We start from the raw sequence: 13,205 nt of genomic DNA, 5'->3' as shown, positions 1-13,205 counted from the left end.
GCAGACTTCACCTTTTCCTGAAATATTGGGATGGTAAGTAGTTTCATTTAAACGCCACGGGGGTCGTGAGGATGGAACATCAAAAAAATCGAAGGCTACGGTGACGATAGAGTGGTCTGACCAAAAATTAGACAAAATAGAGGAGTCGACAAAGTATTTGCAAGCTGGTATACAACATAGAATAAGATCTATCCTCGAATAGGACTGGTGGGGTATCGAGAAGAAAGTAAAATCCCTGGACGAGGGATTGAGGGCCCGCCATGTAACGAATAGACCCAATTCGCGCAGGTGTTAGTTTAGGGAGCGAGTTGCTGGACAGGGTCGTGTATTGGTAAGGGTAGGACCTTTATCAAGCTCGTGGCTAAGGACTGCATTGAAGTCTCCTCCGATAATGAGGCTGCCTATCCTATATTTGTTTATTTTAGAAAAAACGGAGTTGAAGAATGATGACTGACCTGAGTTGGGAGCATATATATTAGCGATTGTGCACTCTAAACTGCCTAATTTGCCTGTCAAGATAATATACCTCCCGTCTGAGTCTGTATGTACCGTGTGTAAGGAGAAAGGGATTTTGCTATTGATCAGTATCGCTACTCCATTGTGTTTGGACAGGCTAGAAGGGTAATACGCGGTGGGGAAACTCTTAGTATGTAGTGAGGGATGTGACTGCGCTTTAAAGTGGGTTTCCTGAATCAGGACAATCCCAGCCTTGAGGTCTCGAATAGTTCGAAAGAGCGATGAGCGCTTCTGAGGGGTGTTTAAACCCTTGGAATTAAGGGAAGCAAAAGTCAGCGACATTTGGCTGGGGTGCAATATTCAGTGTAGATAAAAGTGCAGGTGGGAAGTTCCCGACTCGCTAAAGGGCAGAGGTAAAAAGAAAATAAAGAAAGAGGGAGGAGAGAGAAAGAAAGATAAAAAGAAGGGGAAAATGGGAAGGGGTTAAAAGTGTGGGAGATAGGGTGAAGAGAACCGGGTGGGATTTCCCCGTGTCCAGCAGGGGAAAACACACACGGAAATTGGGACTAAGCAGTCCAGGAAGGTAGTAGCGAGGATAATCCGAACTACCTTTAGGAAACTAATTAAATAGATTAGAAGACAAATGGTTGCGTATAAAGGAGAGTACTGAATACGAATAGAGGAAGGAAGTGAGAGTGTCAAAGAGCCTTGGCCCTCCATATGTGGTTGTGCAATAGAAGAAAGGTAAATGAAGATCTAGTAAGCATTGCAGAGGTGTCTCTGTCAGTTGCCGGAGGGGGGGAGAAAGCATACAGTAGAAAGGCCCAGATAAGGTTATACTTATCAATTACAAAGTCAATTATAACTAAACATATAACATGCAAAAACAGTTCAAATATGTTCGCCAGGGATTCCTAGGAACACAGAAAGAATAGGGTCGTGTTACTCGTGTGAAACCCACGTGCAATGTTCTGATAGGCAGAGCATTCCTGTAGCCCCTATGGAGTCATAAACTGCTAAAGATACGGCTACATAAAATAAAACAAAAGTATAGCCATAATATAATGCGATGAAACAGTAGAACAGATGAAACAGCTGCAAATATCAGAATACAGAGTGACATGGCTGAGAAAAAGGATATGAAATAGCCGTCGGTGTAAGGACAGGGCCAGAGTGAGGGTCTCATAACAGAGGAGGGTAGTCTCTGTCACGCAGTTGGACATTTCTCAGAAGAGTGTCCAGTTATCGTGGATAAACCCATATGGAAAGGAGAGGCAGTATGTGACCTTGATCACATTATATGTCCTCTGAAGCAGTTGGAGGGGGGCCAGAGTCTTCCAGATGGGAGAGAAAGTCTTTCCCTTCTTTAGGGTCCCTGATGATGATTGTTTTACCGTTGAAGTCAACCATAAGTTTGAAGGGGAAACCCCATCGATAGCGGATCCTCCGTGCTCGCAGTGCCCTCGTCAAATCTTGAAGTTCTCTTTGTTTCAAAATTGTAATGGGGGCTAGGTCTTGGAAGAATTCCAATTTGATGTTATCATAGAGAATATGGGGTTTTCCACGTGTCTGGGCCAAGACTCTTTCTTTATCTTTAAATCTTAGGAAGCGCATGACTACATCTCTTGGGGGTTCACCATCTCTTGGTTTGGGTCTGAGGGCTCGATGGGCTCTTTCAAGGGGCAGTTGATGAGGGCTTAGGTCAGGGAGAATGAAGGAGAATACGTTGTGGAGGTTAGTCTGAAGATTATCCGGGGACACCGTTTCTGGGATGTTTCGTATGCGGAGATTGTTTCGTCTTTCTCGATTCTCCAGATCTTCATTTTTGGTGCGGAGATCAGCAAGATCCTGGACAATATGATCAATGTCCCGATGAATCTCATTTTGAAATTTTTGAAGGGTGTCTTGACGGGATTCTAATTTAGAGGTTCTTGTAGAAAGTGAGGAAAGATCTGATTTGATAGAGGAAACTGCTTTATCCAGCTTGGATTCTAGAGATTCTTTAAAATCTGTGATAAGGGATCGCAGTGCCATAATGTCTTCTTTGGTGGATAGAGCTGAGGAAGGCGGATCCTCTCCTTCCATCTGCGAGAGACTGGGGGAAGGAGGGTCGGCAGCCGCCGAGGACTTGTCATCTTTAGAAAAATGTTGAGAGATATCACCACCTACCCGTTTTCTGGTATTAGCATTTGACCTGTTCATGGTGTCAGTGGAGGGTCGGTCATCAGGTGGAAGTATAATGACTGGGAGGACTCCGTGAGCCTAGTTGAACAGTGACAGAAGACCCGAGATAGTGGGCGTTTGCAAGTATGCACAGAGTGGAGTTGTGAGGTCTTTGTATAGAAAAGAACCACAGGAGGGCACTACCCCAACACTCTCAGGGGGTCATTGATTTAAATTGTATACACATTTATCTCAGTATCACAGAGTGATTTATAGGCGGCAAGGCAGGATCTGCACCTATCCACGTCTGATCGGCTTACCCGCTAAGCCACATACCCACTCACTTTTTATATAATCAAATGTTCAGCATATTATGAAGGCACTCACCCTTCTGATTAGTAGCAGGCTACAAGATGATGAGACCGGGGTGAGGGTGACTCTTAATATTAGATTGCTGTGCAGGGTAATGTAGTTGGTGATCCTCTGACTGCAGAAGGGACTCCCAGTATTATCAATCCAAGGTGACCAGCACACAGGGGGAGAGAATTACAGTAGAGAGAAGGCCCAGCAGGGAAGGTGAGTGGTCCAGCAGGGAAGGTGAGTCACCTGGGGACCCTCACACTGCAGAGGAGGTCAGAGGAGCAGGTCCAGCAAAGGGAAGACAGCACAGCAGGGAAGAGGTGGCCAGGATATGCTGCAAGCGGCCCAGTTTGGTCTGGAATGCAGGCCGGTCTCCAGATCTGTTTTCAAGATGGTCGCCTCTCAGGCCGCGATTGCGATTCGCGGCTCAGGCCGCGATTGCTTTTAAGGGGCCACGGGGGTATGAAACACCCCTCCGCAGATCCCCACACTCAGCGGAGTCCAGAGGAGGGAGAAGAGGATAGCGGTGACGACCGCTAATGACCGCGGCGCCGCCGGCCTGCGAGGCTCCAAAATTGAGTCCCCGGCTTCTGGAGGTGGTGTAGGCCGCGATGCTGCTGGAGCCGGAGATCGCTCCCAGAGCCCAGAGAGGGGTTCAGCGGAGTAGCAGGAGGTTAGGAGGGGTGAGGGGGTCTGCTGGGACAGCAGTATTGGGGCGAGTTGAAGGGGATTCTGAGGAGCTGCATATAAAACGCAACCGCTCCACTTGATAGTCAGGCCACGTCCCCCCCGCTTTTCAAATTTTTTATGTTAATAAATATTATTAATTGATCATATATCCTCACACAGGTTATTGTTGTCAGGTTACCCACTGTGACGAGTGTAAATCCTGAATATGAGTAAATAAAATTAACTCAGCAACTCAACATAGATAATGATATAATCTATACTTATAATAAAGTTGTAATGGTTGTGTCTGTACATAGAATTCTTTTTGGAGAAATTACTCCTTGAGACTGTGTATGTACTATAAAGACAATCAAAAAATGTCTTAATTTTTGTTTCTCTGTCTGTTCGTTCCGGCATCACGCAAAAACTATGGGATGAAGTTGGATTGTGCTTTCAATATTGTAGTTTAGTCACCTAGAAAGAAACAGATTTATGCATTATCTCAATGTGACATCAGGGAGAGGAGCAATAAAGGAAAAACCAGATGCTTGACATTTGGTGCGTGCAGTGTGCAGCCTCTTCAAGCCAAAAATGACTAGATGTATATAAATATCATTTTTTGGGACAAATTAGGGACTGTTTATGAACTATGGAGACAAAAATTTTTTAATTGGAATTTGCACAGCCTCCTCAAGTCCAAAATGACTAGATGTATATAAATATATATATATTCCATAGACAAAAAAACCTTACGGTTTTACATGCCCCATTAATTTGTGCCACTGAAACTAAAAAAAGCAATGAAATTACGATCATTAAGACTGACGCCTTAATGGACGTGTTCCTTGCGCAATAAAGATATGGTATGCCATCACACCCTGTGGTTAACTGCAGATTCAGCACTCTCACAGAATGAGATTGCTGTGGTGGAGCTGCTAATTCACAGAATTGTGTGCTAATTGGAATACACACATGCAGTCTATGCAACTGTGGTCTAAGCAGAAAATAGAGCTGTGCAGATGGGATAAAAGTTGTGTGGATGGGGGAGGAGACAGAGCAGCGTGGATAGGTGAAACAAAAAGGCGTGTAGAAGAGAGAAGGTTATCAGTACAGAGGGGGGGGTAGCCAAAGTGATGCAGATGGGTGGAAAATAGTGGTGCAGATAGGGTGGAGGGACAAAGTAATGCAGATGGGTGGAAAACAGTGGTGCAGATGGGGGGAGAACAGAGTGGCACGGTTTGCGGGGACAGCGACGTGGATGACGGTAGAGAGTGACATAAACATGGGAAGACAGAGCAATGCAGGTGGGTAAATAGTAAGACAGATTGGTTCGGATAAGGGAACACAGAGTAGCATAAATAGGAGAACACACAATAGTAGGGATTGGGGAAGACAGATTAGTGTGGATGGGTAGGAAGACAGAGTAGTGCGGGTGGGGGGAGGAGACAGAGTTGCACAGTTCGGAGGGACAGAGTGGTGCAGATGGAGGAAGAAAGAGTGTCACAGACGAGAGAAAGACAGCAACGTTGCTGTTGAGAAGGCACGGATGCAGGGCGGTGCGAGTGGGGAAAAACAGATTGGTGCGGATGAGGGAACACAGACTAGCACAGTTGGGAGACCACACAGCAGTAGGGATTGGGGAATATATAGCAGCATGGAGGCATATAGGGGACGAAAGTGTACATGCATAGACAGAGTATGATAGTTTGAAAAATAAGGGAGCTGAAGGTGTATTCTAAATGAGATATATGTATGCAGTGAGAAGGATATTGGAAGCCAGTGAGATTGTTGAGGTGATCGAATAGTGCTGAATCTGCAGTTAACCACAGGTTGTGACGGCATACCATATCTGTATTGCGCAAGGAACACGTCCATTAAGGTGTCAGCCATAATGATCGTAACTTCATTGCTTTTTTTAGTTTGAGTGGCACAAATTCAAATTCATGTCTAAGAAGCCTTAATGGGATATGTAAAACCGTAAGGTTTTTTGTCTATGGAACTTCATAGCTTTTTTAAAATGTATTAACTATCAGGGTTTGGATGAGCAAACCGGGCCACCTGCAGGGGAGAAGGGCAACAAAATGGTACACTAACGCAGGTGGAAGAGGGGACAACACACAGGAGGTGGTTTGGGAGGTGCAGAGTGCTAGATGGCTGTAGGCATGTGGGGTAACAGCAGCAGCAGTGGTGCAGAGCAGTGGCAGCGGTGCAGTGAAAAGGGGGCATCAGCGGGCGACGCAGCAGTGAGATCCATCTACGTATCTATGTTAAAAATTAAATGTGTAAAATAAAAAAAGGTGCCCCCCAAGTACAACCAGCACTGGGCTTCTAACAGCCAGTCCTGGTTGTGTTTAAATACAGGGAAAAAATTACGTAGGGGTCCCCTGTACTTAAGCACAACCAGCACCGGGCTAGTCAGAACCAGCCCTAGTTGCCAAAATACCGGGGACAAATGATGTAGGGGTCCCCCGTATTCAGCGCAACCAGCACTGGGCTCTGAGCCGGCCCTGGTTCTGGAAATACAGGGGGAAAAAATGCATAGGATCCCCCTGTTTTAACAAGACTCAGCACCTGACTCTTTCTAGTGGGGGGAGGAAATGCCACAGCCAGGGGAGCCCTTTACCGGGCCCCCCACCCAAAGCATCACCCCTGACCGCTAGTCAGCCCAGGCCGGGGATCCCTGGGGAGCTGGGGACCCCCCCAATAAAGTGGCCCCCCTCTTCAGGGCATCCCAGTCCCAGGCTGATAGGCGGTGGGTGCTGGGTTGTGTTGTGTGGTGCATATGAAAATATATATATTGTCTTTTGCAGTAGTACTACAGGTCCCAGCAGGCATCCCGCATACTGGCACTTGGAGAACCACAAGTACTAGTAGGCGGGGCATTAAGGGCCTGCTGGTACCTACAGTACCCCTGCAAAAGAAATATTAAAACCAAAAAAAAAGACATACGTTTTTAAAGTATTTTATTTAGCCGCACCTTCACCTACGGGGGCGGCAGCCTTTAAGCTCTTTTACATGGCTGCCGCTTCCCCCAGGACTGCTACGGCGTCTTCACCTGGAGGGTGGCCGTCGCCTATCCAGGGCTTCTGCGGCGTCTTCTTGCTTCAGCTGGTCTTCTCTCCAGCTCACCGGCCGACGGCTGAATGCACGGTGCCTCGCGCTGGCTGTATATTGGCTCGTGGCGGCTATCTTTGATTTTCAAGAATGGTGCTGAGCCGCCATTTTTGAAAAGGGCACGCTCGGTTCTCACCATTGAAGTCAATGGTGAGAACAGCTCATTGGCTGAGAGGAGGAAGGCTCACCTCTCTCAGCCAATGAGCGCTCCGCAGTTCAGAAATCCAAGGCGGAGTTGTCATTCGGGTAGTAGTGTCCTTAGAGGACACTACTAATTTACGAGGGTCCGCGTATTTCCGTTTTTTTTTTTTTGCCAAGACCCTGGATCGTCTGAAAAGGACAGATCCACACCTTGGAGGAGGTGAGTATGGAATTTGTATTACAGGTACTCCATGGGATTGTCTACTGGAGAAGAGGACAGATTGGCTAAAGGATTACTAGGTATGTCAGATAGTGTGTGCATGTGTGAGTACAGGTGTGTGTGCATGTATGTTTTAATTAAATTGTACTTTTCTACGGTGTGTGTGTTCTGTGGTTTTTTAATATTGCTTTTGCTGTGGAACTACAGACACCAGCAGGCCCATAATGCCCCGCATGCTGATACTTGTGGTTCTCCAAGTACCAGCATGCGGGGAGGCAAAAGCCAATATTTTAACTTTACTTGCACCACACTTTACACAATCAACCCGCACACTCTGGAATATTTACTTTTTAGTCATTGACCCTTAATAAGTAAATATCTGAGACAAAGGGTCTGACTCTGAGGCGGATGGAGATGCGGCAGCGAGCTATCTGTGACTTTATGAAAAATGCCGCTGCAAGGTTCTTCCCTGGTGTACATCCGTGTATCTGAATGTGCAAGGACCGAGATGCCCACTGACAGCATCTGTAGGCGCTGACATACCGTATGGCCATCGCAGGGGTGAATTAAGAGAGGAGGGGGCCCGTGTTCACTCCCCGTCCTGGGACCCCTCCTCTCTCCCCGGCGGCTGGCAGCAGACTCACACGTCTGACCACCGACCCCAGCATCAGTAGACTCTGAGCACTAGAGTGTGCCCAGAGTCTACTGTGCATGCGCAGGTCGCCGAGGAAATGGCACGGCCACCATATTCCCGTCGATTTCCTCACTGCTCATGCGCAAAATGCCAGAAAAATGGCCGCCGCAGCTATTTTCCGGCGTTTTATGCAGGGCTGAGACACTTGACGCGTGACCTCGGAGAGGTAAGTATTAGATAATATGGGTGCAGGGTGTGCGGTGCCTGCACCCATTATAGATCCACCCCTGGGCCATCGGTCACACCATCAAAACTTGCACGGGCCCTAAGGCAGGTGCAGCTTCTCAGTGTGAGTACGTCACACTGCAGCACCTGGCTCCTGTCACTGCAGAGGAGCCGGCATTTTGGTGTCAGCCCCTCCAGGGGTGACACCCAGGTGCAGCCTGCACCCCCCTCATGACGCCACTGCAGAAAGTACACTAGAGGACATTATGACCCTAATCCTCCTTTATTTGGTGTTTATAATATCCTGCTTAGTAAGTTACAGAATGTGGCCCATAGGATCCTGTTATAACGGAATCGGTATGATTTACCCCCTGGCCGGCGGTTGAAATCCCGACAGCGGCAGCCTGACAAGGATGAAAATCCTGATCGTCCCCAGGTAAGTATTCTACCCCCTAACCCTCCATGAGGGGTGCCTAACCCTAACCCTCCCTTCCCCTAGCCTAACCCTAACCTCCCGGGGGGGGGGGGGGGGTGTGCCTAACCCTAAGTACCCCCTGTAGACCTAAACCTAACCCTCCCCCCTCCCCCCGCATGGCTGTCCGTGCTCGGCGCCCGGCATAACTTCGATCGGGATGCCGGGCGCCTGGCTCCCAGCGTCGGTAAAATGACAGGCGTCTAGATTTAGACAGCTGTCATTTAACCCTCGCTGGGATTAAGCAGTCGGGAAGCCGGCTGTTGGGACTGCATACCGTTATAACAAAAGACCAAGTTTTGGCCTCAGATGTGGCAGAGGGAGGTCTAACTACCCACTGGAATCACATGAAATAAATCCCATAGAGGCAGCAAACAGAGGTAAAATAAGGCACAGAAATACAGAACAGCTTATATGTTTTACATTAAACGCACAATCCTGCCTTATGTCAGATGCAGAGGGAGAATGTTTGGCTGCTGTGACACAGGGAGGAATTAATGCAGCACATAGCTGCCAATTATAGTGCTGGCACTGCTTCTGTTACAGCCCAGTCTGGGGGCAGATGTTTCCATTCTGTTTAACACTGATAAAATGGGTATTGGGGAATTGGCAGGCTCATTATTAATGCGTATTGCGCAATATAAAATTGTACTTGTGTCTAAAACCAATCAGTTGTTCCTGTAATTCTAATTTATTGGGCACTTTTGCATCAAAAGGTTCATGTCATAACACACATGTTAAGAATGTGAGAATGATTTATGGGACTCGGTAAGCTGGCAAAACTGCAAGCAAAACACATTTCTATGACAAAAGCAATACATTACTAATATGATTAAGAATACTAGCATAGAATGATTATTGGTCTAGATGTCCTTTGCTGATCTCCAGCGAGGGTGGAATTCAAGGACAAAATACATATGAATGTTACACCACAATGAGAAAACAGCACAAGCAACTACTAAACACAGGACTAACAACTAGTATCTCCAGAATTAACAGTTACTAGCCCCATAACAAACAGCTACTAACTCCAGAACTAGCAGCTACTAACTCCAGAACTAGCAGCTACTAACTCCAGAACTAGCAGCTACTAACTCCAGAACTAACAGCTACTAAGTCAGGAATGAACAGCTACTAACTCCAGAACTAGCAGCTACTAACTCCAGAACTAGCAGCTACTAACTCCAGAACTAGCAGCTACTAACTCCAGAACTAGCAGCTACTAACTCCAGAACTAGCAGCTACTAACTCCAGAACTAGCAGCTACTAACTCCAGAACTAACAGCTACTAACTCCAGAACTAGCAGCTACTAACTCCAGAACTAACAGCTACTAACTCCAGAACTAGCAGCTACTAACTCCAGAACTAACAGCTACTAACTCCAGAACTAGCAGCTACTAACTCCAGAACTAGCAGCTACTAACTCCAGAACTAACAGCTACTAAGTCAGGAATGAACAGCTACTAACGGGATCGGTATGAAATACTGCCGGATGTTAGCCCAGCGGATGTCATACCGACGCCGGAAAGCAGAACAGCAGGATCCAGACTAAGGTAAGTTTCTAACTATCCCTAACCCTCTCCCCCCCCTAACCCTCCCTTAGGGGTGCCTAACCCTAACATCCTCCCTGGTGCCTAACCCTAACCCCCCTCCCATAAGTGCCTAAACCTAACCCCCCCTCCCTGCAGCCTAAACCTAACCCTCGGGGGGGGGGGGGGGTTTGCCTAACCCTAACATCCCCCCGGGGGTGCCTAACCCTAACTCTCCCTTCCCCTAGCCTAACCCTCCTGAGGGGGTGCCTAACCCTAAGTCCCCCCCAGTAGCCCCTAACCTAACCCTCCCCCCCCCATACGGCTGTCCGCTCCCGGCTTACCTTCATTCAGTATGCCGGGCGTCGGGCTCCCGGCGTAGGTATAATGACAGTCGCCTGTCATTAGTCCCCTGCTGGGATTTGACAGTCGGGAAGCCAGTGGTCGGCATTTCGACCGCCGGCTTTTTGACTGCATCCCCTACTAACTGCACAACTAATATATAGTCAAAGAAACTCATGGCACTTCCCACCTATGTGCTTGTCTGCACAAAGCCTGCAGTAAAATATGATTTGTTTAAGTCAGAACAAATGTATCCTTCATCTGCCTGACTTCCTGGATACTTAGATACAGAGTCAGACTGGGGCATGAAGAGCCCTCCAGGGAAGGCAGTGGTAGGGGGCCAGGCTTATAGGGTGCGACCAGCCATCACAGAGGCTTGCCTGGCCATTATAAAGGACTATACTCTACCAAGTAACAGACCCTGTAATAGAGGAACAATGTATAATATGAGTACACTGTCTGAAACCTGACATAGGAAGAGGAGGTGGGGCCCTCGGGCAGTGGGGCCCATCTAGAGATTTCCCCTGTATCCCTGTGGGCTAGCCCGACCCTGTTTAGATAAGTGATTTCTGCAATGGACTAGTAAGTTGTGTGTTTTGTGTAACCTTGGATACCTGCACATTATCTGTCCCTACAAAATAATAATCATGTACATAACTGTAAAGCACAGCCCCTCCAGCTAACTACTATATAGTTTTCAAATCCCATCTGTTCCTATATTCACTACCTATATGCCTCCAATCTCAACTTTACCAACACTCCTATCACCTATATGCCTCCAACCTCAACTTTACCAATACTCCTATCACCTATACACCTCTAAACACAACTTTACCAACACTCCTATCACCTATATGCCTCCAATCTCAACTTTACCAATACTCCTATCACCTATACGCCTCTAAACACAACTTTACCAACACTCCTATCACCTATATGCCTCCAACCTCAACTTTACCAATACTCCTATCACTTATACGCCTCTAAACACAACTTTACCAACACTCCTATCACCTATATGCCTCCAACCTCAACTTTACCAACACTCCTATCACCTATATGCCTCCAACCTCAACTTTACCAATACTCCTATCACCTATACGCCTCTAAACACAACTTTAAAACCCACCTGTTCACCAAAGCATACCCTTGCACCACATAACCATCACCAAGTCTCTGTCCCTCCTGCCTCAGCCATCTCTACCTCGCCTACTTCCTGCACTCAGGTCCCCCTCTACACACTCATGCCTCATGTCATCTGTCCGTCTCCCCTCTCCCCTAGATTGTAAGCTCCTAGGAGCAGGGTCCTCCTGCCCACTGTCTCACAGCTCTCTTCTCTAGCACTTCTATGGCAGCCTTCACCTCCCAGCTGTATTGTGTATGGAGAATTGTGTTGCTAATTGTTACTTGTGCTCTGTTTATAAGTTGGTCACTGTATTGTAATGTAATGTTCTGTGTACCCTTTATTTTATGTACGGCGCTGCGGACCTCTTGTGGAGCCCTATAAATAAAATGTAATAATAATAATAATAATAATGGCCAACTCCATTTTCACCAGCACTACCTATCACCTGGGTTTATTAGGGTGAGGGTTAGAGTTATTTACCTAATTCTGTCGGGATGCCGTACCCAACCCCCACCAGCCCAAAAGTTACCAACATTATGTGTGTCCAGTCACTAAGTTTACCAAATCTCCATTAGCTAAAATGTTCTCAGTACACAAGAAGTTGGACGACACTGTCCTAATGCATACAGAACAATCAACAAATGTAGCTCAAAAAAAAGTTGTTAACGAGCAACCATGTAACTTGTACCGTACAGCATTTCACTGGAAATATATTGTTCAGTTGTTAAATACAACTAATACTATAATGCTATATTGCAGTATATAATGCCCTCTGAAATGCTATGACCATTGTCTTCTCTAACTGGGACATATTCACTAGATATGACTTCAAAATGACCATTAAAAAAGTAACATATTAATATTCCCTCAACAACCTCCGTTCGCTGTGCAGATCATTACAAGAAGCCTTGCCAGGCAGTCACTGGTTTTACCTTCTAACCAAGATAGCATGGTCTACTGGTTATCCCCCATTCACGCTAAAGAGGTGGAGAGAGTACAACACTACGCGACTACTCTGATGCGCCCATTCAGTGATGTCACCATATGACATCACAGTATGTGGGGTTACATACATCACTAGCTGTATATGACCCCACAGAGAGAATAACCTTACGGCTTCTCTCATTTTCCTGCTATGCACGATAGCATGCACAGTATAATAACAGAGCAATTAGCAAATAGATGTTAAATATTTTGGTTTGCATTTGTCACAATATAATTGTACACTTGATACAAACATATAGATAATTTACAGGAAACTATCACAGTATAAACATTAGTGATGGTGATCAATGACCAGTTGTTTTATGCTGACTGTGATTTGGTTTCCGTACCTTGCAAAATGATCATCCAGAAAGTTGCGGAAATGTTCCAGCTCCATTCTGTGACGGAGTAAAGTGCCGAGATTGTGGTTCCTGTATTCCACTGGGACCTGCTCCCACGGGCTGGGTTCTTTAGGTTTGTCAGGCAGAGGAACAAAGGTGGATTTGCGGCCTTGGTCCTGGTAAGAGAGTTATTGTGGGTTTATGCCAACATCAAAATGACCCTAGATTCTGTATAAACAAGGGCCAGGAAATAATACACTTATGAGCCCCTATACATGAGCTCTTATGCTGGCTAAATACTCATTGGGGTATATTTAGTAAAGTGCAGGTTTTTAGAATTGGAGATGTTGACCTTAGCAACCAATAAGATTCTACCTAACATTTATCTAGCACCTTCTAGAACAGCAGGTTTCAACCGGTGTGCCGCG

At 46.6% G+C, this 13,205-nt stretch overlaps 1 protein-coding gene across 4 annotated transcripts in view; it reads right to left on the bottom strand.

Moving 5' to 3' along the window:
• RGS22 (regulator of G protein signaling 22) overlaps positions 1-13,205 on the bottom strand; it is a 142,503-nt gene that overhangs the window by 50,192 nt on the left and 79,106 nt on the right. For all 4 annotated transcript variants that reach the window (XR_015869380.1, XM_088442686.1, XM_088442688.1 and 1 more), the window contains exon 17: positions 12,787-12,953. Coding sequence is in view for 3 of the 4 variants with exons in the window: in XM_088442686.1 (XP_088298812.1) it covers positions 12,787-12,953 (167 nt within the window). In the remaining variant the exon portion in view is untranslated. The remainder of the gene's footprint in view (positions 1-12,786; positions 12,954-13,205) is intronic.

The sequence above is a fragment of the Taudactylus pleione genome, unplaced genomic scaffold (assembly GCF_031769625.1).
Source record: "Taudactylus pleione unplaced genomic scaffold, aTauple2 ptg000314l, whole genome shotgun sequence".
NCBI classification, from domain to species: Eukaryota; Metazoa; Chordata; class Amphibia; order Anura; family Myobatrachidae; genus Taudactylus; species Taudactylus pleione.
This window is presented reverse-complemented; position numbering and strand designations above follow the sequence as displayed.